General features: G+C 42.0%; 1 protein-coding gene across 1 annotated transcript; it reads left to right on the top strand.

Moving 5' to 3' along the window:
* The first annotated feature begins 602 nt into the window (after positions 1–602).
* LOC140065874 (uncharacterized) lies at positions 603–14937 on the top strand. Its single transcript, XM_072113434.1, has 6 exons — positions 603–728; positions 4593–4663; positions 7719–10834; positions 13262–13306; positions 13717–13980; positions 14783–14937. Exons 2-6 carry the CDS (start codon positions 4599–4601, stop codon positions 14935–14937), a joined length of 3645 nt encoding a protein of 1214 aa, XP_071969535.1. The 5' UTR covers positions 603–728; positions 4593–4598.
* Positions 14938–25762: the final 10825 nt, after the last annotated feature.

Raw genomic sequence — 25762 nt, 5'->3', positions numbered from 1 at the left:
AAAAATGAAACTTAATCTCTGAGACTGCCGACCACACAGACAGTCACTGAAAGAGACTGCCGGCCACACAGACAGACAGTCACTGAAAGAGACTGCCAGCTACAGACAGACAGTCACTGTAAGAGATTGCCGGCCACACAGACAGTCACTGAAAGAGACTGCCGGCCACACAGACAGTCACTGAAAGAGACTTCCAGCGACAGACCATCACTGAAAGAGACTGCCGGCAACAGACAGTCACTGAAAGAGACTGCCAGCAACAGACAGACAGTCACTGAAAGAGACTGCCAGTGACAGACCGTCACTGAATGAGACTGCCGGCCACACAGATAGTCACTAATAGAGACTGCCAGCCACACATACAGTCATTGAAAGACACTGCCGGCCATACAGACGGTCAGAGACAGTCTATAGATACATATAAAATATTTTTTGTTAACCCATTCTATTTTGTTGTAGCGTGAGCTATTGGAGCTTTGTTATGTGCGCTGAAGTGCCCTTTAATTGTCTTTAACCCATGAATTTTTGAATAAAGATTATTTACTATTATCTACATCCTGTCTTCTTAAGATGTATCACATGGTTTCCAGAGCTCTGGGAGGTGTCGCTCTGCTGCTCTGCTGTACACATGACTTGAAGGACTGAGCTCAGGAGGAGAGGACGTGTATGGGGAGGCTCATGTAACTCCACGTCTTCCAGCGTTGCCTCAGAAGGGGTTAATCTTCCAGGTATTTTCTGTATTTTCTTCACTTGTCTATTATCCACAATTTTTTCGTACGTTGCTGTACTCGCGCCCCATTGTGCATTTTCCAGATTTGTTTTCATTAGTTCATTTTGTCTCACTATGGAAGGAAGTGCATGGACAAAGTTCTCCACATTCTGAATATATGTTAGTCTCTGGGGGGATTTATCAAGACTGGGGGGATTTGGTTCAAGATTTAAATCTTAAAGGGGTTGCACAAAGTTTGCAAGTTGTCCCTGAGGGGATAACAAGCTGTTGTGTGAGGACTTGACTGCTGGACCCCCACCGATTATGAGAGCAGGACCTCCAGAATACTTGCTCGTCCTTCCGCTACATTCAATAGTATGGGAGTGTCAGAATAAATAAATAAATGAACAATAATAATAAGTAATCAGAATCAGAGATCCCTTTGTATCGTAGGTGACAGGAGTGTGAAAGTGATTGATTTGTAGGGGCAGGTTGAGTCATCGAAATTGTAACCACAAGACAACGAGTATTGTTATCCTATAAGTTGCAAAAAAGTCCTGAGTACACCAGCCGGTGCTGCCTCACACCGGTCTCAGGCAGTTGTCCCATCTCTGATGTGATTTCCTGTAAAGTTTTTTTTATTGTTAAAAAAATATGACGATACCATTGTTTCTGTGATTACAAGGTTATACTCTGCAGATACTGCATGAGCACGGTGCACAGCGGCATTATAAACCAGGGGAATGGGAACTCAAGCCTTACACAGGCTGAAGAGATTGGCATGCTGCAGATTCTAGTGGTAGCTGTATATACATATCTATATTATTATATATATATATATATATATATATATATATATATATATATACAGTACAGACAAAAAGTTTGGACTCTCATTCAAAAAGTTTTCTGTATTTTCATGACTATAAGAATTGTAAATTCACACTGAAGGCATCAGAACCATAAATTAACACATGTGGCATTATATACGTAACTAAAAAGTGTGAAACAACTGAAAATCTGTCTTATATTTCAGGTTCCTTTTGCTGTGATTACTACTTTGCACACTCTTGGCTTCTCTTGATGAGATACAAGAGGTAGTCACCTGAAAAGGTTTTCACATCACATGTGCCCTGTCAGGTTTAATGTGGGATTAGTGGGATTTCTTGCCTTATAAATGGGGTTGGGAGCATCAGTTGTGCAGAAGTCAGGTGGATACACAGCTGATCGTCCTACTGAATAGACTTGTAGAATATGTATTGTGGCTGGAAAAAAGCAGCTAAGTAATGACGAGGGGCCATCATTACTTTCAGTCCAAAAAATTGGGAAAACTTTGAAAGTGCCCCCAAGTGCAGTAGCAAAAACCATCAAGCACTACAAAGAAACTGGCTGACATGAGGACTGCCCCAGGAAAGGAAAACCTCTGCTGCGGAGGGTAAGAGTCACCTCTGCTGCGGAGAGTAAGAGTCACCTCTGCTGCGGAGGGTAAGAGTCACCTCTGCTGCGGAGGATTAGAGTCACCTCTGCTGCGGAGGATAAGTTCATCCGAGTCACCGGCCTCAGAAATCGCAGGTAACAGCAGCTCAGATTAGAGACCAGTAATAACAACAAGAGGGGTGTAGCACAACCAAATATTAATAGAGCCAATGCACGATTAATTAACCGAAAACACAACAAGAAAAAGAATGCATTCAAAAGGCTCAGGTATGATGCAAAAGTATAAATACAAGTTTATTCCAAAAATTATTTTGACAAGACAGACAATCAAAGAACAGACATTTAAAATCAATTAAAAATTACTATGTACAGGAATACATACAGTCACCCCGTTTGGTGAACTGTAAACAACCTCCTGACCAACACAGAATGAGTGATGCAAGGCCTACCTGACTATTCAATGAAAAAATAAAGGCTATATTGCTGGATGCCCAAAGAACACAGTATTACCGGAAAAATGTGTGAATGCCGAGAAAGTATACCAACCTAAGGCCCCTTTGAAAAAGTGAAATGATATTGCTACAGAGTAAGCATGTTAACAAAGGGGTAACAAGAGGATGGAGAGTAAGGGTACCCAAGCAAAGGTATCAACGATGAGCCTAAGAGCAGACAGGAGAGGCACAGGTGGTCAGGGGTGGCGGGCTCCCCACGCGTTTCGTCATATCCAAACGACTTCCTCAGGGGTCTGTAGCCCATGAACAGTCAGGCTCACCTTATATGCAGTCCCTGCACCAAATGAAACGCCAATAGTGGCGTCCTCCCGCAATGACGGCGCAAGACCGGAAGTGGGTATGAGTCACCGGAAGTGACGTCTGTAGTGACGGCGCAAACCGGAAGTAGATATGGTTAACCGGAATTTATTGCTGGATGCCCAAAGCATGTTAACAAAGGGGTAACAAGAGGATGGAGACTGTTCATGGGCTACAGACCCCTGAGGAAGTCGTTTGGATACGACGAAACGCGTGGGGAGCCCGCCACCCCTGACCACCTGTGCCTCTCCTGTCTGCTCTTAGGCTCATCGTTGATACCTTTGCTTGGGTACCCTTACTCTCCATCCTCTTGTTACCCCTTTGTTAACATGCTTACTCTGTAGCAATATCATTTCACTTTTTCAAAGGGGCCTTAGGTTGGTATACTTTCTCGGCATTCACACATTTTTCCGGTAATACTGTGTTCTTTGGGCATCCAGCAATATAGCCTTTATTTTTTCATTGAATAGTCAGGTAGGCCTTGCATCACTCATTCTGTGTTGGTCAGGAGGTTGTTTACAGTTCACCAAACGGGGTGACTGTATGTATTCCTGTACATAGTAATTTTTAATTGATTTTAAATGTCTGTTCTTTGATTGTCTGTCTTGTCAAAATAATTTTTGGAATAAACTTGTATTTATACTTTTGCATCATACCTGAGCCTTTTGAATGCATTCTTTTTCTTGTTGTGTTTTCAGATTAGAGACCAGGTCACTGCCGCACAGAGGTCTAGCAGCAGACACATCTCTACAACAACTGGTAAGAGGAGACTGTGTGCAGTAGCCTTCATGGTAAAATAGCTGAGGTCCACTGCTGAGGACCGGCAACAAGCAGAAGAGACTTGTTTGGGCTAAAGAACACAAGGAATGGACATCAGACCAGTGGAAATCTGTGCTTTGGTCTCATGAGTCCAAATCTGAGATCTTTGGTCCCAACCCCTATGCCTTTGTGTGACGCAGAAAAGGTGAACAAATGGACTCTTCTTGCCTGGTGTGATGGTTTCGGGGTGTTTTGCTCGTGACACTGTTGGGGATTATACTGGACCAGCATGGTTACCACAGCATCTTGCAGCCGCTGCTATTCCATCCGATTTGCATTTAGTTGGACCATCATCTATTTTTAAAAGGACAATTACCCCAAACACATCTCTAGGCTATGAAAGGGCTATTTGACCAAGTAGGAGAGTGATGGGGGCTATGCCAGATGACCTGGCCTCCACAATTACCAGACCTGAACCCAATCAAGACGGCTTGGGCTGAGCTGCAGAGTGAAGGCAAAAGGGCCAACAGCTAAGCATCTCTGGGAACTCCTTCAAGACTGTTGGAAGACCATTTCAGGTGGCTACCTCTTGAAGCTCATCAAGAGAAGGCCAAAAGTGTGCAAAGCAGTAATCACAGCAGAAGGAACCTGGAATATAAGACAGATTTTCAGTTGTTTCACACTTTTTTGTTAACTATATAATTCCACATGTGTTACTTCATAGTTTTGATGTCTTCAGTGTGAATCCAAATTTTTTATAGTCATGAAAATACAGAAAATTCTTTGAATGAGAAGGTGTGTCCAAACTTTTGGTCTGTACTGTATATATAATATATCATGTATTTTAATAAATCAATAGCATTATGTTTTTCTTATAGGTGAAAATGATGATGTCTGATGATATTGGCACAGCAAGACAACAGACAAACAGCAATAACAGCAATCCTGGGTAATTAAAACCGAATTTTTACTTATTAGGAAAAGTAAAGTATTCTCATCAATGTGTTCTCTAATGCGAGGTTCATATCTCATCTTTTCTATGTGCTTAGTGTATGTGCCTGGAAAACTCCCAACATATACAGTGGGGCTTATTTACTAAGGGTCCCGCGGGCGCATTTCCGATGGGTTTTCTGTCTTTTTTGCAGCACCGGGAAAGGGATTTAGAAGGGGATTGTGTTGCAAGCGCATTTTGGCGCAAACCCCGTTGGCTTTCATGCAACACAAATCGGGTAGGGGGGGGGTCTTGTCGGAAATAGGGAGCATGATCGTCAGACACTCAGGAACTCCTGTGGCCGGGTAAGTAAATGTTGCCAAGTTTCATGGCCATGAATAAGGTGCAAAAACCGAAACGCGGAGGCTTTTTTAGCCATCTTTTTCATGTTTGTTCTTCCAATGTGCTGTGCTCTACAAGTTTTTAAATGATCTAAATACATTTTTGGATTTTACCTAAATATACCTATATACCGGTTTCCTGTGTCCAGCTGGAGGTTCTTTCTTCTATTGATATAATTTTTTGATAAGAGAAAACACAAGGGAAATAGTATTAAAGGATGTTTTGCATTGGGAATTAGATGGTATCCACCTCATGCAAAGCCAATGGAATGGGGTTTATCGAAATATGTTTTTATGTTCGTTAAATATGAATCACAGAATGATCCAATTCAACTTCACCCACAGGTTATATTACACTCCAATGGTGCTTAAGAAAATGAGAATATACGAGGAGTTGAGATGCCCTCGTTGTGATGATCTGAACACAGACTTTATTCACTTGTGCTGGGCATGCCCAAGAATTAACACCTTCTGGCAGGGACTACACAAAAAATTGAGTCTCGACAGGGGCTCCAAATAGCTCTTTCTATTAAGAAGTTCATTTTAAATGATTTACAAAAGGGAAATATGACTGGGTTGTCGAAATCCCAAAAGCTCATTATCTGCAGAATGTCGCTTATAGCTAAAGTATTGATAGCCAGAAATTGGAAAAGCCTTACCCTCCGACTCCCACACAATGGGAGGCTGTACTGTATAGAATAAAAGCATTTGAAAACCAGAACAGGATAGCTCAATGGGAGGAGACATGGGAAAATGAAAGTGTAAAATGTAGAAGTTTTTTTTTTCTTTTTTTCCCACGGGCAGGAAGGGCCGGGTTGGATGGGTGGGTTAGGCTAAAAATAGCTACTTTGGGGCACATTTATCAGGACCTCTGCGCACCGCCAGTGGCGCAGAGGCCCTGAAATAATCGCAAATGCTAGCTTATTGCTAGCTTTTGCGATTATTTTCCCCAATCCGCCACCTTCACGCCAGTGGGGCGTGAAGGGGCGTGAAGGGGGGGCGCGGCCGGCCGAGCGGGGGGCGCGGCCGGACGGGAGTGGGCCGGCGCGGGGAGTTACTGTCCCCGCGCCTGCGCACTCGCTGCTGCCGGCGTTTTTCCTACGCAGGGCCTGGCGTAGGAAAAACGCTGCGCAACTGGCAGCCCGATACATGAAGAGGCAGAAGCCTTTTCATGTATCGGGCTGCGAATTTACAGCGGCGTGGCTATCATACGCTGGCGCACGAGCACCAGCGTATGATAAATATCCCCCTTTATGTCTATGTATAACACCAATGGTATATCTCTGCTGAATGTCAGTGGACATGAAGTGTAAAAGATTCTTATTTACATGTATGTAATTGTGGTGGAAAATTAAAATAAAAATTGAATTAAAAAAAAAAAAAAATCAGCTACTCCACGCCCCAGTAGCCTCTTAAGAAAATGTGCATATTAAGGAATTAAAAGTTATTAAAAGATTCAGGGGACATGAGGATTAGCCCTCAAAAGGGCTATTCTCATGTCCAATAGATGCACCTGCCACCTGATCTACCTGAATAGGTAGATCCATGGTGGTAGGCTTCCTTTAAGAGAAATCTACCATCAAAACCCATCATGATAAACCAGGGACACTTACTCATAGATCCAGGTACTGTGACTGTAGTAATCTTCTTATATTTGTTATCCATGGCCTCCTCCCTTCTAAGATCATCATTATGCTAATGAGCCAAAAGGGCTCCGGGGCATGTTATCAGAACCCCTCTGTTATAGCTACACAGGCTGTTCGACGCACCATCCCCCTGCTCCCTCTGTACTTCGGTAATGTCCTAGAGTTGGACCATTACAAAATATGGTTTCTGGAGTTCCTGCCCAAGAGATGTAGAGAGACTTTTATCCCTTACATAAGAAACATCTTACTACTACACTACAACTAAGTGGCTAAAATAGGACACTACAGTGAGTTACTATATTTGAATGTATTATTTATGTTAAAAGTATTCCAGGCTAATGATTTTTTTTATAGAACTTCACTTCACTCCCCCTAGATTAGGTAGGTGCTCAAGTAGAATAACCAATCCATAAAAATATCATGAAAAACCGCTGCTCTCGCTGTCTCCACAGCAGTCAGCTCCACTTTCTTTTCCATGTACTTCCCTGCCTCAGTGTCTGATGAAGGTCTTGATTAGACCGAAACGTTACATTTGTAAAATTTGGAGTGCTTAGTCTTTTTAATGTCCAGACTAGTGATTGGCTGGTAACTCAGGATATCTATACAGACCTATAAATATATGGAGCATTGGTTTCTTCTTGGACTTCTGGATTGGTCCCTGTTTTCAGATTGTGGTAGAGATTGCACATTGCTACTGTCGTGCTGCTGATGCAGAAGAGCCCACTTGGCTCCATAGGAGATTCCTTCCAGTGAAGCTGACCACTGGCACACCTTGACACTCTTGCAAATCAGCGTCGCTCATTATTGCCGGACAGCCATCCAATCTACTGCCCTGCTAGTCTCCAAAAGCAAACCTGCTGATTTTGAAGCTTAGGAATATAATGAACCATGAGTTGTTAGGAATCTCTGCTCCTCTCTAACGACAATTATTCACACTATTTACTCAAAGTATCTACTGTACAGTTTCAAAACATATACCGTGATTCTGTTTTCTAACCTCTTTTTCTGTCTGAATTTGTTTTCTAGATATGATACAGATACACATCTGAGCATTCAAGACTCTCAGGGAGGGATATTCATCCCCATAATTGAACCGAAACTCAAAGTTTGTAAGGAAGAGGACACATTTTCTCCAAAATGTATGACTTCTACACCTGTGTCAGAGTACAATACTGAGTACAACAGACCTGATCACCAGCTCTGTGCAGGCAATAGACAAGACAGGTTAGATAGCTCAAATAAATATGGACCTATAGACAAAATAGGGACCCTAGGGGGCAATAGTTCAGAGCACAACCCTTCCAATGATCTTCAAGAACTTGTTACACCTGAGAATGATCCCTCCTTGGTCTATATGTCAGTGGAGACTACTAAAGATTATAGACTTGATTACCAGCCTTATACAGACACGGGACAAGAAATCATGGACACTTCATGCATTAGCCCCACGCACATTGCTTCTAAAGACCAAATAGGCTCTAATTCGAAGGACATCTATTCTGATGATCTTCAACAACAGAACAATGTCAAAGGTGTCATGGATACAGGGGAACTTGAGTATATTACCCTTGTAGTCCCTGTTTTAGAAGATGTTTCAGAAAATCATTGCCTTGATCACCAGCTCTATACCAGCAATGGACAAGATTACATGGACATCTCATGCACCAGCCCTGACAATAATTTATCAAAAGGCCAAAGAGGGAGCTATGAGGACACTACTACAAAGGACAACACTTACAAAAATTTTCAACTACAAATTATGATTCAAGACTCCAGTAGGCTAGCTGAGATAACTACCATGTCATGTGCTGTTATGGATGATCCTTCCATGGTCCCGATGGGCAGTACTAAAGATTATGAACCTGAAGATCAGCTCTATATAGGCAATGGACTAGACAACATCGATCTCTCAAGCACAACCCCTGACAGCACTGGCTTTGAGCACAAAAATGGACCCTATAAGGGTGACAGTTTGAAGGACAAAGCTTCCAAAGATCTTCAGCAACATGACAATGTTCAAGATGACATAGGACTGGATGAGAAATCAACCATGACTTCTACACCTGTGACAGAAAATAATAATGAGTATTATAGACTTGATCATCAGCTTTGTAGAGGACAAGACAACTTAGATGTCTTAGGCACAAACCCAAACATATATGTACCTGTAGACAAAAGAGAGACCTTAGAAGGCAATAGTTCAGAGAACAACCCTTCAAATGATCTTCAAGAACGTAGCAGTGTTACACCTGAGAATGATGTCTCCATGGTCTGTTTGTCAGAGGAGAGTACTGAAGATTATGGACCTGATTACCAGCCTTATACTGACACGGGACAAGATAACATGGACACTTCATGCATTATCCCCAGGCACATTTCTCCTAAAGACCAAATGGACATCTCTTCCAATCTTCAGCAACAGAACAATGTCAAACGTTTCATGGATGTGGATAAAAAAAATACAGGGAATCTCGAGAATATTCCCCCTTTAGTTCCTATTTCAGAGGATGCCCCAGGAGATGATGGCTTTGATCACCAGTTCTATGCCAGCAATGGACAAGATAAAATGGATATCGCATGCACCAGCCATGAGAACAAAACATCTAAAATCCAAAAAGGGACCTTTGAGACCACTTGTACAAAGGACAAAACTTCCAAAAATCTTCAACAACAAATTATGATTCAAGACTCCAGGAGGATGGATGAGATGACTACCATGTCATGTGCACTTAAGGATGATCCTTCCATGGTCACTGTGGGCAGTACTGAAGATTATGAGCTCTATACAGGCAATGTACTATACAACATGGTTGTCTTAAACACTAGCACTAGCAACAGCCATGCATTTGAACACAACATTGAAGCCTTTCAGAGCAATAGTATGAAGGCCAATGCTTCCAAGGATTTCCAACAACATGACAATGCCGAAGATGACAAAGGACTGAAATATACCATGACTTCTGTACATGTGTCAGAGAACAATAAGGATTATTATGGACCTGATCATCAGCTTTGCACAGAAAATGGACAAGACAACATAAATGTCTTAGACACTATCCCAAACAAATATGTACCTGAAAACAGAATGAAGACCCAGGAGGACACCCTCTCAGAGGGCAACCCTTCCAATGATCTTCAAGAACATATCAATTTTCAAGATATCATAGGGATAGGAGGAAAAACGACTATACTTTCTACACTTGAGGCTGATGTACCCATGGTCGATATGTCAGAGGAAAGTACTAAAGATTGTAGACCTGATCGACAGACTACTAGCAATAGCCAAGACAACATGGATATCTTTGGCACCAGCCCCAACAACAATTCAGAGAACAACCATCTTATTCACAGTCTCAACAGTAATGCATCTAAAGAAAACATGGGGACCTCCGAGGGTGTTGGTTCTAAGGACAACACTGGCAATGATCTTCAACAACAGATCAATGTTCAAGATTTTGTGGGGAAGAATGATGAAACTAGTAAGTCTGATGCCCCCTTAATCCATGAGTCAAATAAGATGAATGAAGATTATGGATCTGATCACCAGCTCTACATCAGAAATGTACAGGTTGACATCTCATGCACCAGCAACAAGCAGCAAGGAACCTCGTCATGCACTACCACACAAATCAGAGAAACTGATGGAAAAAATCTAAACGGTGTAGTGTTTGCCAAGGAAATTGCTTCTGCAAGACTTATACAAGAAAGAGATGCCACAGAAGTCACCATAATCAACAAAACTCCGAAGGTCACCAATATAGAGGATGAAAGAAGAAGCAAAGCCAAAGTAAGAAGGAAAAATCACAAATTCAGATCTAATAACATCTCAATAAACCCTCATCCAGAAGATAAAACTTCCTCAGATCCTGGAGGAATGGAAAGCCATGGACTCAACAGTCAACCTCAAACTCAGGCCATTAAGGATAGTCCTAAAGTCTTGGCTACCAAAGGTCCACAAGATTGTAGTATTTCAGATGGTAGACAATTCAATAACTATGTTGCCTTACTTTATGGAGTACTTTATGCAGTACTTTATACAGTACTTTATGCAGTACTTTATACAGGGACCAGAATAAACAAGTCATGGAAGAAGACATTTCCCTTCGTTATTACGTATCTGTTATGTTCAATGACGGTGCAAGGTAAGTACAGCACAAATAACACAAGTTTTACAATAATGTATTGGATGGTAATAATGGATTGCATAGAAATAAAGTAGGGGGTAGCAGCTAAACTACAGCATCCCACTGCAATAGTAATAAAATTAAATGTACATCTTGTATTATGTATTATTTAAAGTGTATAAGTTAACAACAAAACTGTATGTACTGTTACATGGTACCAAAATAACACTGTAGCATCCAGTCCACATACAACTATATTGTGTTTAAAAAATCTGTAATATCCACTTAGTCCCTTAAAGTTTCCAAAGTTGCCATTATTTACATGCCACTGATGCTGCACGCTGCCATTTTGGGGAAGATTGACACTCCCCAATGACTTTGCTGGTGGCCTTTAAACAGTTAACACCTATGATCCCTGCACCAATCACCAGTGTTACAGGGGGCGTAGCTGTATCCCACACAGGAATTTCGGTCCATCAAATTTAAAGGGAACCTGTCACTAGGAACATCATTTTCACTAAATATAGGTTACAAAGGCCCCTTACACCTGTATCACAAATCTGTCTTTCTGCATTCTATAAGCATTTGCATTACAATATAATTGTGTGTTGTAACTTACCTTGCACCCTGACAGAATCCTCTGTGTAGTCCCAGGGGGTGGGCTTTGGTTGTGATGCATTTCAAAAAACAACATGTGACTTGTCTGTGCTGAAGACTCCTCGGCTCTCAGCCCCCACCTTTGTGCTCCTGTACAGCTCCTCCCTCCCCCACTGAAGTCAGCTCCCCAGGCTGTAAACTCTTTTCTTGAGAAAAAGCATTCCCAACATTTTTCCACATACATCTGGCATAAACTACACCAGCTAATAGGATGTGTAACGGTAGACAGCCTAAGAATTTGACAGATTTATCTTTCAACATCAACCACTGATAGTTCCTCCAAATTTTAAAGGACATCTACCACCAGGATGAAGGATTTTACACCAAGCACACTGACATACTGGTGTGCGCCCCCTCTGGCAGCATCTGCTCTTCTTTTTGCTTCTTATTCCCTTGTTTTTACAAAAAAGACTCTTAAAATTATACAAATCTCCTTCAGGGGTTCCTGAGGCTTAATTACATAATTTTTAAAATCTTTTTTTATAAACGCAAGGGCATGGGATGCTTAAAGAAGAGCAGATCCTGCCAGAGGGGACACACACCAGTATGTCAGTGTGCGTGGTGTACAAACCTTGGTCCTGGTGGTAAATTATACTCTTCTTACTCTTAGTGAACTTGCATTGTTGACCTTTTAGACATTGGGGCTCATTTACTAAGGGTCCGCGGACCACATTTTTTTCGGGTTTCCTGACAATTTCCACTTTGCACCGCATTTAACAGGGTTATTTGTCGCATGCGATCGGATATTGGCGCAATCGCGCTGGCTTTCATGCAACACAAGTCGGGGGGCCGACCATCGGACGATGCGACTGATTCGGACTAAGCGCGGGGTTTAACATTTAAATTGTGTCACAAGACATACACTCACATGCACCAGGAAGAAGATGGCAAACCTCGGCGGGCCTTAGCGGGGAAGCGACAGATGCAGGAAAGTGGGCGCACGAGCTACGTGAATCGTGCCACAACGCAGGATCGTTGGACAGTCCGGATCGGGGACAGCGCAGGACAGTTAGGTAAATGTGCCCCAATGTTGGACAAACCGCAGGCCATGTCTTTTAAACCGATGAGCAACTCTCCAAACTGATGTTGCTTTAATTTTCCAGGAAATTGTGAAATAGCCCCCTCAGGTCAAAACATAGGGGTTTTTTTTATAAAAAAAAAAGATCCGGTCTCCATTTTTTTGGATTCAGGGGTTTGTATGAAATCTATGAATTAATGAATACATTTGCTCATCTCTAAGGCTACATTCACATGGACGTCGGGGGACGTATATACGGCTGCCATATATACATTGTATATATACGTCCCCCATTGACTGGCAATGGGCGCATGGAGCGGTACCAAGTGGTATGATACTGTTCCATACCCAGGGAAAAGATAGTACATGTCCTATCCTCCCCCGTATTTCGGGGCCATGCGCCATGGATCTGTATGGAGAGGGGCGTGCAGCGCTCACCCCCTTGTCCAATCACGTGCGCCGACGTGTGTCCGCCATGCTACGGTACAGCGTACAAACATTCAAGTGAATTTGCCCTAAGAAGGAGAAGAAAAAAACAGGTTCTGTCCATGTTCAGCCCCATTCACAAAATCTTCTGATTCCAATGTTCTATTATTGTTCTATATAACCCTATATATTAATACAGTGTATAAATATAATAATATGATTTATAAAAAGTGGTAAACATTTATAATTCCAGCAATAGGTTTTCATATATTTATATGTTTGTAGGAGACAAGAGACAGAAAACTATAAAATTAATATACTCAAAAATGTATTTATTTTTGTAGCTGCATCACTCAAGGGATCTGAAGAAACAGCCGGAGGGAATATCAGTAAGTTCATTTTTCGTCATTTTAGTTTGTTCAAACACATAAACAATATAAAAAACAAATCCTTTTTGGATTGAATTCAGGATTTGGATATACTCCCAGTATATGTACTGAGTATTTTTTGGATCTGTAATATAAAAAACTAATGCACAGTGGATGCACAGTGGAAGGGTTCGGGGATAATACACGATGGGGGGCATTCATGGAAAAACTTGGTGGGAAAGGGTTAAATCTGTGGGCAACCCCTTTAACTTGTAGACTAGACATGATAACGGAGTCCATAAGTGCTCCATGTATTACTTGGTAGGTTACTACTTACTCCTACACACTCATTATGGGGTAATAGGATACAACTTACCTGCACTGATACATTGTAACAAACTCATAAACTGTCCATCACTTTTTATCTGCAGCTTGGAAACAATGTTCAATGCATTTGGAGGAGGAAACCCTGTGGAAGCAATTCCTGCTCATTATTAATAGTGATAACAGGGCAGAGTCTTGTGGCATAAACGTGACGATGACGCACACTAAGAATTGTTCCCAATCCGGAATTCTGGCCAAAGTTTATAATGAGACGGACTTGTTTTTTTTCACAAAGAATCTCGCTCCAGCGCACTGGATGGTGGAGTATGGAAATGATGCACAAGGAAAATCCCTGCCAGCCACATGTACAGGTGAGAAGGGGTTATTTTCCATATATACCCATAACCTCTTACCTTTCTGGAAGCAGCACAGAGGATTTTAATGTGGGATCTGAAAAAGGGTTAAGTGGGGGTTCACAGAGATAGTGGAAAGAGCAGACTCACAGCAGCACAGAGTATTTCAGGTGCCGGAAGGTGTGGAGATCTAGTGTAAGGTTACAGAGGGACAGCACCAGCAGCACAGAGGATTTAAATATACGGTGGGTACAGAAAGTATTCAGACCACTATAAATGTTTCGCTCTTTGTTTCATAACAGCCAATTGGTAAGATCTCTGCACCCCCCCCCCCCCCCCCCATCTATTAAACAAGAAAAACTGAAATCTCCCCTGGTGATGATTATTTGGCCAAGTCTGAGGTCCAGAGCACTCTGGAAGATGTTCTCATCCAGGATATCTCTGTACTTGGCCACATTCATCTTTCCTTCCATTACCTCCAGTGGTCCTGTGCCCCCCCCCCCCCATAGCCTGATGCTGCCGCCACCATGTGTCACTGCTGGGATTAGCAGTGCCTGGTTTTCTCCACCGCTTACAATTAACACCAAAAGGTTCTATTTTCATCTCATCAGAGCAGAGAATCTTATTCCTCATAGTCCGGATCCTTCATATGTCTTACACTAAGAAGAAGCTTCCAGACTCTGCCATAAAGCCCCGACTGCTGGAGGCTGCAGTGATAGGTGACTCCCATCTCCCTGCTTCATCTCTGGGGCTCAGCCACAACGCTCCCGGAGTTCTTCTTTACCTTTCTCACCAAGGCTTGTCTTCCATGATTGTTTAGTTTCCCTGGACAGTCAGGTCGAGGAAGAAATGTGGTCCAAGCCTGAGCTGCACAGGCGCATGCGCAGACGGCTGGATCGTTTGACGACGTCTGCCAAGATTGTGAGAAGGAGGAGAAAAGATGCTACCGGGGTGGGGAGTAGCCGCCCCGTGTAACCTCAGATGCGGCTACTCCATGCCGCACAGCCGCATAACAAAATTTGCATATAAGTCTAATAAAAGTTACCAAAAAAGTGCAGGGACGTGAGGATTAGCCCTTAAAAGGGCTATCCTCATGTCCTATTGATCCACCTACCACTCAATCTACCTGTATAGGTAGATTTGTGGTGGTAGGTTCCCTTTAAGGATTATGGAGGTCACTGTGCTCTAAGGAACATTGAGTGCTGCAGAAATTCTTTTGAAATCTTGGCCAGATCTGTGATTTGCCCCAATTCTGTCTCTGAGTTCCTTGGGGAGACCAGGGAGGGGTGACCGGAACATGGCTAGCTGAATAGTAATCATTCAGGAAAGTTGTCCACACTTCATAAGTATTGGTATAAATGTTGCTTTATTGATGACACGTTTCGGAGACGTACCGTCTTCTTCAGATCAATGCGTGTAGCAAGTGTGTCTGAGAGAGGAGTTCCTTGGCCTCAAGATCACTGTGAGTTATTTACTGTAGTGGAAGGGGCAAGGTTCCTCAGCAGCACAGAGGATGTCAGGAGAGGGATGTACAGATATTGATGTAGGTCACATTGAACATTGAGAATATTTTCAGTAAATGATTTTGTGGGAAATGAGTCAATGACATCTACACAGTGGGAGGAGCCTGGAACCCCCAGCGCAGAGTATTTCAGGAGCCGACTGTGCTCCTTTTCTATCAGCGATCTGTGATGATGTTAGCAGTGAGGATGCCATTGGACATTAGTTTTTATTTTTATGTACTTATTTTTTTTCATAGAATTTCTGAATGATTCATCGGTCCAGGACATAATTCACAAACCAAATGGAAATGGCAACAAACCACCAAGTCATCTAAAGGATGAAGACAAGAGCCTTACCGTGGAGGTTATAGTAGGCTCTGTTCTTGCTGGTGCTTTATTTGGCTGTGGACTTGTATTTGGGTTATTGTACGGGTTCTGCCCAACATTTAAGAGGTAATGTCTACATTTTACATTTCATGAACTTATATTGGATGATGAGACAGTATTGTAGCACTAGGAGAAGTGTATTGTATCATTATTATTACCATTGCTGGAAACTCTGCTTCCTTGATGGTGTCTTATATGGATTCTTCAAGGGAAGGATATAGCAACTGTGACATGTGGGGTGCCAAAAAGTGCCTGTACCCCACCCAGGGCAGGAAACTGAACCGGCATGAAGCCTCATTCGGTCAATGGCTTCGCGAAAAAAAAAAAAAACATTACGTCTTGGTTCATATACAGAGGTTGTATATCTCACAGGGGTATTTGAAGGCTTATCCCACATTACGAAACACTAGCGCATTGGGTTTTTATGAAGAGATGGAAACCAAATTTACAATATTTTAGAAGCATCTTTTGTGTTGTCCTGGGAAAGGGTAGAATAAAATATTTCTAAAGATGTGGGAGGCACACTCACTTATGTTAGATATTGTATATATGAGTAAGAGGAAGGAACCTCACTGTGTCAATGTCAATGGGAATGTGCCAATGATTGGACCTCATTCTTTTTTGTTTATTCCTTTTGACAGGTGGGTCCAAAAATTTGCACCTTCGTGTAGAGGATGCAGTAACATCAACCCTGACACCAACACCAATTTTGACCCCAATCCAAACCCCAACTATGCTGCCGTGTCATTGAATGAGATTCCACCAATTAATCAAAACCATATTGGATGTTCTCCACAATAGATTCTGTGGAATACTTGGTTCTTCGTTGCTCTTTGCCTTCTGCTTCTTCTTATCGCAGATTTTGTACCTTTGTGACCTTGACTTTAAAGCTGATCTACCAGATGGGACTGATCTTGTCATGACAAGCTGACCTATGTCAGGTTAAGCTTCGGTGAAAGCTGATGTTCTTCTATACTCTTAATACTCACCCAGGGGAAAAGGACATATTTGAAAAAAAATTCATCCTTTTGTCAGTCATTCAGCATTAGATATTGACTTATTTTTCACTTTCGGTAGTTGTAACAGTATGTGAAGTAGATGGGTTGGGTTGTGCATGATGGAACAATTACTTGTCGCCTTTAAAGCTAGAAAATGAAGGAGTATTCCAAAATGTGTTACCTACAGAATAAGGCAGAACTTACTGATGGATAGAAATCTCACCATTGGGTCTCCCATCGATCACAAGAATGAGAACTCCATTCATTCTCTATGAAGCTATTGAATACAAAGCTCCCATACAAGTGAGTAGAGTTGGTGTCCATGTGTGACCTGTTGTACTATTCATCTGAGGATACAAGGGATCCTGATTCCCATAATCGCTAGAGGTCCCAGTGGTTGGACCTCCACTGATTATCAATTTTTCCAGTGGATAGACTGATAGATAATTTAAAAGTACAGAAATATCACTTTATGGAAAGCCTTGTAGACTTTTGCCCTGGCACTAGCAACCATGTAATATTTTGGGGGATATTTATCATGACTGGTCGCATTGTGCACCAGTCGTTATTTTGCCCCTGCCAGCACACCATCCACCCGATATACTAAGAGGCTCCCTTTACTTGGAATAATGGACGCTCAGTTGTACGACTGTTTGAATTCTATTCCACGCCCGGGCCTGGAGTAGAATACTGCTATGGCCTGCAACATTCCCCATCTCACACAATTCCTCCCATTGGGGGGCATTCTTTATTTTTGACACTAGGTGTTGTTTTTTGGCACCCAATTTTGGCAGTCATTTGCCCTGTTGTATTGTAGCTTATCCTTAATGTATTTGGAATATTGTAAGAAGAACAAACGACCATTAGAAATGACAAGCCACCTTCATGTAGGGTTTAGAAGTTGGTTGACGTGCTTTTTGTTGGTCTGATTTTACACCAAAAAAGTGTCAGGAAACTAGAAGTTCAGAAAAAGTGTTGGGATTGAGTTGCTGTGCCAAAATTGAACGCCAAAAAAAAAATAGATGAGTGTCGGAAAAGCTGCTAAATTGTGGCACCGACACATCATAAATATGGTGCACAAGGCGCAGCAACAAAAAAAAAAAAAAGTCTGCCAAAAAAATGGCACAAAACATATAATAAATGCCCTCCATTGTGTTCTACAGAGCTCTAAATATTGAACAGTTCCAGTGCATAGAGGGGACCTCAGACAACCCCTCATTCATGGTTGGACCTTGGGTCTACTAGATGATTCCCTTTGCACTTGGTTGTATTATGGATCTGTATTACACGGATACATGGTACAGTACCTATTGATAACCATGGGATCATACCACCACGAGGACCACCATGAGGACCACCATGCAGCTATATGGATGCACTCCATATAGCAAAATGGGATTTTTTTATACTGCAATTTTTTTTTTTTTGCAAATGTCATGAATTTCCAGTCAATGGAGGTGGTCACCCCACTTATCAGCTGTTTGAAGAGATTGGTTGCCAAGCATAGTGGCTGTGCTTGGTATTGCAGCTCAGTCCCATTCTTTAAAAGGGAACCTATCACCAGGATCACATATTTTCACCTGCCATTTTCCCATAGACTTTTTAAACTATTTTTCAATCAGACTTTTAATTACCATTACTGCTTCTACTCGCTTGTAAAAGTATTTAAAAAAAACACCTGGCTCCTTGCCAGCACACTGCTTGGAGTCACAGGGGCTCCTGATACGAGGTTGTGAGTCCTGCTCTGCTACCTCTTCCTTCTCCCTTCTCCCTCCTGCAGATGTGAGCTGAGGTCAACTCAGGGCTGCATGAGAAAGAGGGAAGAAGGGAGGAAGAAAGAAGAGCTAGCAGAGCCGAGAGGATAATGATGATGATTGAAGCCTTTTAACAGGTGACCATCACTCAATGCAGTTTGTTGGCAGTGAGCCACATATATTTTAACTAATTTAAAAGTGAGTGGAAGCAGTAATGTTAATGATAAAATCATATTGGGAATTGGCATCTAAAGGTCTAAGGGATATTGTCATATCATGTAAAGTGTGATCCTGATGACAGGTTCCCTTTTAATAAGACTAAGCAGCAAACAGGTCATGTGACTGGTGAATGTGACATCACAGGCCTGGGATGAGTTGCTCATCTGAACTACCATTTTGAGCTGCTGATTGGTGGGGGTCCTAGGTGTGGAACCACATCTAATATTGATTAACTAAGTCCTGAAAATGTTATCCCCAAAACATTTTTTATTAATGTTTCATTCATACTTAAAGTACAACTGTAAAAAAACTTTTTCCTAACTCTGCACTAAGCAAAAATAAGCAATTCTCTAAATTACTAGAATAAGCTATCTGCAGGTGTTTAACTGCTAGCAGAGGTTTTACCTTGCCCCCCAGGCTAATTTCCATTTGCCATGCTTTATGGTTGCCATGAAAAACTGTTTAGTACAGTTAGAGACAACAAGAGGCTTGTTGAGATGGTCTGTAGGGCCTGTAGTGATGTCACAATTGTGCGACTCATCACATGCTTTAGGCCGGCCAATTACAAATGAGCTGCCCTGCATCATTTGAAAGTACTTAGTTTGATGCAAAGGACCTGTAATGATGTCACAAGCATGTAACTCATCACATGCTTCAGATCGGCCAATTAAAAACATGCTCTCCTCTTCTGGCTTCATTGCCCTGAGCTGATGTCACAACCAGGAAGTGCCCACCCACATCAGGAATAGCTGAATATGAATCTAATTTTATATAAACCCGGCTAGAAAGGAGCCAGCAGCATGATACAGTTATCGATGGAATTGTTAGCAAAGTCTCTCTTCAGCTGTTCTAAAACTACTTTTTGTCAGTAACTTTGGAGTTACACTTGAAATCTTTTTTTTTTTCATGTTTTTGTTCCACCAAATATCCTAGATGAATCCCACTGATTGGTAATAGGGTTCATGGAGTTCCCATGTACTTTCCATAAAATACAATAAAATCTCTGATGGAAGCGTGAACAGAACACAATATTTCATGAACAATATACCAACATGGCAAAAAATTGTTATTTTTAAAAAAAAATGTATATATGTTTTTAATGGCCCATATGATATAATATATAATGTAAGTAACTACAAATACCATGTATGTATCAATAGGCAGTAAATGTGCTGGAGTCCTGGGTTCTGGACTGACCAGGGGTAATATCGGCATGGAGCTGTGTTCCTCAAGGTTCTTCACTTTCCTCCATTAGTTCAAAAATACTTTCATCTAAAAATGTCTCCAATTTGAGAACAAAGGTGAAGCCTCAAGTCCCACTGGGGTGTAGGACTTGTGTGAGTGATTGTAACCTGTGTATAACACAACAGTGTATTTTGGAGATATATCTGGGAAAAGCATCATGTAATGTGATTGTAACGCTTCTCCTTATGTGTAATAAATAGCTGAGATAAAACATCAGTATCTTTCATTGATTTCCTAAATTGATTCACATTATTTGCAGGCCATATGTGCTCCCCGGAGACTTCAAAGTGAAGCTATGCCTCCAGTGCTGCCCTAAATAAGGCAGTACCTCTACGGCAATACCACATTTCAGGAAAGCTTGTGCTCCCGCTATCTACAGTTTGGAGTCTCTGTCTTTTTGGAAGAGACCTACAGGTTTGGCTTTTATCCCATGTCCTATTTTTAGACTGCCTGAAAGTCTAACGTTGATGGAGGAAGGGGATAAGTATTTGGAGATAACACTGAGGCATAGGGGCAGATTTATCAAGCAGTCTGAAAGTCAGAATATTTCCAGTTGCCCATGGCAACCAATCACAGCTCAGCTTTCATTTCACCAGTGTTCATGAATATTTTAAAGGGAAGCTGTGATTGGTTGCCATGGGCAATTGGAAATATTCTGACTTTCAGACTGCTTGATAAATCTTCCCCATAGTGTTCTGTTCCACAGCCTAAAAAACGTATTTGCATATTCCTTACACGGTTTCTTGTAGTCTCATTGGCCCACAATTGTTAAAGCCCCTGAGGACTTTGCATGTTCTTTTCAGTGCAAACTGCTTGCACAGGTATTTATAAAATGTCAGCGCCATATTTGTGCCGCGGCTGCACTATACCCAAAATTTTGGCATTGAAGGGGGCGTTCCGGTGCTCAGTCGGTCCGTGCGTGACATTTAACATGCAAAGTCTCACAGAAATGTTACAAGTACACCAAAAAAAAAAAGTGGTGCACTCTGTCGGGGCAGTGCAGGAGGCGCCAGACTCATGGAGAATGTGCAACAATCCTGAATCTGGCGCCCCCTTCCCAATACACAGGTAACTGCACATAGCACAGACTGCACTGTTTTTGATAAATGTGGACTACTGTGCTACTGATGTATGTAAAAATTGTTGAAAATTGCGGGGAATCAGTGTTATGTCTAAGACAAGGCCTAAGGGTGTGGCATGACACCGGGATGATCCAAGTTCTAAGAATTTGCACTGAATTTAACACAATGGGGGTCATTTACTAAGGGCCCGATTCGCGTTTTCCCGATGTGTTACCTGAATATTTTCGATTTGCGCCGATTTCCCCTGAATTGCCCCGGGATTGTGGCGCACGCGATCGGATTGTGGTGCATCGGCGCTGGCATGCACGCGACGGAAATGGGGGGCGTGGCCGAACGAAAACTGACGGATTCGGAAAAACCGCCGCATTTAAAAAAAAAAATCTGTCACGGAGCTTGCACTTACCTTCACTCAGCCCGGCTCGGTGAACTCCAGTGCGTTCCGATGCTCTTCAGCGCAGCAGCGCCACCTGGTGGACGGCGGAGGAGCTACCTTAATGAATCCCAGCCGGACCCGAATCCAGCGCAGAGAACGCGCCACTGTATCGCGAATGGGCCGGGTAAGTAAATCTGCCCCAGTGAGGGGATTTATAAAGAACGTCATCTTAGGAATTCCGCCTTTTGGTAGAAGACGCACTAGATTTATAAATAGGCCCCAACCTCTTTTTAATTCTGTCCATAGGTCCCAGTCCCTGAGCTAGAAGTCAAGTCAAGAAGTAAGAAATCTCTAAGTCCGGGGATTTCTGGCCAGACTTGATCCCACAACATCTTTCAAAAGTCATAAGCACAGAATATAAAATGTTGGAGTAGGGCAAGTGTCAAAAAGTTGTTTCCCAAGAAAACTGGAAGGAAAACTTTCATAAATTCCCCTTCAATGTGTTTCTCCTTCAGGTTCTTCTTTCCTGCTAGATAAAATATCTGTGTGTGACTATGTGTTTTTGTTCCAGTATTTGGTCCATGCTGGTTGCTAAGTCCCAGTCCCTTCCTGACACATTCAGGCTACACCGTCACATTACAGCAATATGGCAGCTCATAGGTTTCACCACCACCAATGTTCAGTGGATCCAGTTACCTGTTTAGTTCTGATCAGGCCCCAGGTTTTGGACCCCATCCCTTATCCTATTGCATCACCAATCCCATATTGATGACCTATATCTGAGATGGGTCATCAGAACCAAAAACACAAGTTTCTTTTTGAGTTATTTCACACAACAATGTCACCTGGAGGTTAGTGATATATACAATGGTTACCGGAATCTATTGTTTTACTTTATAAAACAGTGTAACATTAAAACTTTAACATACTATGAGAACAGGAATATAGGACAGGTAAGAGGCAGGAGAGCTACAGCACATATGATATATATAAAGGAGTGCACCAGTCCAGCGATTCCTTTGAGCCGATCCCTTCCTCTGTACACATGACCACAGTGGCCAATCACTGGTTAGTCACTCCCAGTGAGTATAACAGGGATTTTATACCAGACAACCCTTTTAGTGGCCATTGATACAAACGCACATGAAATTCTCTGTAACTTATAGGGGACCTTTGACCACAACCATTTAAAGGATCATGCACATTATCTGGTGCAGTCTGTAGATACCGGCCCAGCCTCAGGGACTGCACACATATCAAAATATGATATAATGTCTAGTGCTGGACTTCAGCGCCAGCACTGTATTAACTGTTACAGTGCCAACACTGCAGTGTGGCCCGCAGACAAGAAGTTATTGCCCCATACTTCTATGTAGTACATGGACTTACGTCCTTTGCAAAGTGTGCAGTCCGCGGGGCTCGATTTGCCTTATGGACCCCAATACACAGACAATATACACGTTCCTGAACATGAGCCCTAAGATAACTATATATACAGGTATCCATTGGTCAGCACTGCTCCAGTGTACATGAAACAACCCAAATTGTACTGAACAGATTCTCATGTCAGATGCTGGAACCTGACCCGACCCACCTGACAGTAGAGATCCCAAAATAATGGGGCACATTTACTTACCTGTCCGCTGGAGTTCACAGAAAGTGCATTGTCCGTGTATAATGCACTGTGTCGCGATTCACTAGAATCATGCGCCCGATATCCTGCATGTGTCGCTTCCCCGCTCAGGTCCCTGGAGTTCACCTTCTTCTTCCTGGTGCATGTAAGTACTTGATCTTGCGACACAATTTGAATCTTAAATCCCGCGCTCAGTCCGGATCAGTCAGATTGTCCGAATGCACGCCCCACGTTTTCTGTCGCATGAAAGCCGCGCAGCTACGCCACAATCCGATCATGTATGACACAATCCCAGTGCAGACACCTGTTACATACCTGTCAAAGCTGCACAAATCCCGAAACCGTCGAACAGTCCAACGAAAATGCGATCCGCGACCCTTAGTAAATAAGCCCCAATGAAAGTAGCAATAAAACAGGGATATATTAAATACTATACAGGCAGTCCCCGGGTTACATACAAGATAGGGTCTGTAGGTTTGTTCTTAAGTTGAATTTGTATGTAAGTCGGAACTGTATAGTTTATAATTGTAATCCCAGCCAGAACTTTTTTGGGTCTCTATGACTATTGGATTTTAAAAATGTTGGGTTGTCATAAGAACCAGGATTAACAGTAAATCTTCATTGCAGACACATGTGATAACTGTTACAGCTGATTATTGTAGCCTAGGACTAAAGTACAATAAATTACCAATATCCAGAGGTCTAGGGGTTGTCTGTAATTCGAGTGTTCTTAAGTAGGGGACCGCCTGTACATACTTCCAGAAGCCCTATAAAATGGCAGATATATCATTTTTTAAGGAACATAACAATGATTCTTTGTTAATTTGGAGGATAATCTGGAATTCTTCAGTATAATTAAGAAAAATACCAATTGGCACCGCAATGGGTACAGATGTGGCCCCTGCACTGACAACCTTGCTTAGAGGGACTTTTGAGATTATTGTATATAATTACAGGCACAAAAAAATTGGCAAGATTGTAAATATTTTTTTTTAAATCAGTGGCCAGTTGTAAAAATGGCTTAGACTTTTCTAATAAAATATAATTGTAGCATTTGCCCTGTGGTTTTATGCCTCTTTATTTCTTCACAAAGAGTTCCTCTTCAACATGGCAGAAAATGCTCCCCCACCCATCTGGTGCAGAATTCTTGGCAAATATTAGAAGAAATGGTCAATGTGGTCAGGACAACCGGTAGCCACATCATAGCGTGGTTCATTTTTTCTTATATTTTTTCAATATTTAAAATCTCAAGAATACTCATCATTATGCTGCAATTTTAACACTTTAGCAAACCCCATGGAGGGGAGAGGTCTCGTGAAAAAGAAAAAAATAACACTTTCCTGATGGTATTTTTAAGTTTCTGGTGCTGCCAGTCTAACCAGGTGAGTGTAATGTTGTGGTAGGAACCCGTATGATGTAGAAGGAACTGACACCGGATCACTGGACTGCAGACTCAGAGACAACTTTATTCCATGCTTCTGTTCTGTCTGTAACAACTGCCCCAGACCAGACTGCTCCTCCTCCTCAGTACATCACTGTTACTAGGCAGAACATGCAAAACACATTGGCAGTAAACATATTAGCAGAACACGTATGACAACATCACATCCCTCCCCTCCTTACAAAAATTATAAAAAAAACACAAACATGGCACTTATATTGACCGTAAATCCAACAGTTCAATTCCGTTAGGATAGCGTTGAGCTTGGCCACTGTAAGGGCTGCTTTGAGAGTTTTCTGAGTCAGATGTTGGTGGAGTTGTTGAAACAGGAACCGATCTCAACTCCGGCGATGGACTATGGAGCACACTTGTGTCTGGAATAAAATCATCTTCGTCCAGCTCTGGACTGGCTACTCCTGGATCATATCCTTCAAGCTTTTTGAAATGGGACACGTTCCTTGTAACCTGATGACCATGATGTTGCGCGGTGATCATGGTACCTTTGACCTGAGTCACTTGAAAGGGTTCAGGATAATATGGGGAGGACAGTTTGTCACTTGGTCTCAACCTCTTAACTAGGACCCAATCTCCCACATTTATTACTAGCTTTTTGTAGCGATCCTTGCCTCTATCAGCACATCTCTTCATCCTTTCTTTTGATAAGGAATCCTTGAGAGCCATTGGGGACTCAATGGGAGCTGAAGGGCCATTTGGGAGTTTGATACGCAAAGTCCTGTTAACTCCTTAATGACGCAGCCGTTTTTTAAGTTACTGCTCAGACCTTTTTCTTAAAATTTGATCAGTTTCTCTTCCTGTGGTAATAACTTTTCAACACTTTAAGCTATCCTTGTGATTTTCAGATGGTTTTCTCGTGAGATATTGTAGTTTATGGTAGTATTATCATTTCGGTGATCAGTTTCTTTTTTGGGGGGTAAAAATTCAATAATTTAGGAAACATTTTTTAAAAAATGACATATTTCAAATTTCAAATGTTATACTTTTTAGACAAAAAGTCATACCACAATTTTTTTTTGTAGAAACCTTTTGCCATTGGTCTTATTCTTATTTCCATAATTTGTTTTACATTTCCATTTTTTTTACGGATCTGAGAAGGTTTCAAGTTTTAGTAGCAACTTCTCAGATTTTCAAGAGATTTGAAAAATGCT

Source organism: Engystomops pustulosus, chromosome 6 (assembly GCF_040894005.1).
Source record: "Engystomops pustulosus chromosome 6, aEngPut4.maternal, whole genome shotgun sequence".
Classification (NCBI taxonomy): domain Eukaryota; kingdom Metazoa; phylum Chordata; class Amphibia; order Anura; family Leptodactylidae; genus Engystomops; species Engystomops pustulosus.
Note: the sequence above shows the minus strand (reverse complement) of the source record. Positions and strands in the feature narration are given on the sequence as shown.

Excerpts from the sequence above, each read along its gene's own strand:
- LOC140065874 (XM_072113434.1), top strand. The coding sequence starts at position 4,599 with ATGATGATGTCTGATGATATTGGCACAGCAAGACAACAGACAAACAGC. Across the intron at positions 4,664-7,718 it reads AGCAATAACAGCAATCCTGG|ATATGATACAGATACACATC; the intron begins GTAATTAAAACC and ends TTTGTTTTCTAG. Across the intron at positions 13,981-14,782 it reads CCTGCCAGCCACATGTACAG|TTTCCCTGGACAGTCAGGTC; the intron begins GTGAGAAGGGGT and ends ATGATTGTTTAG.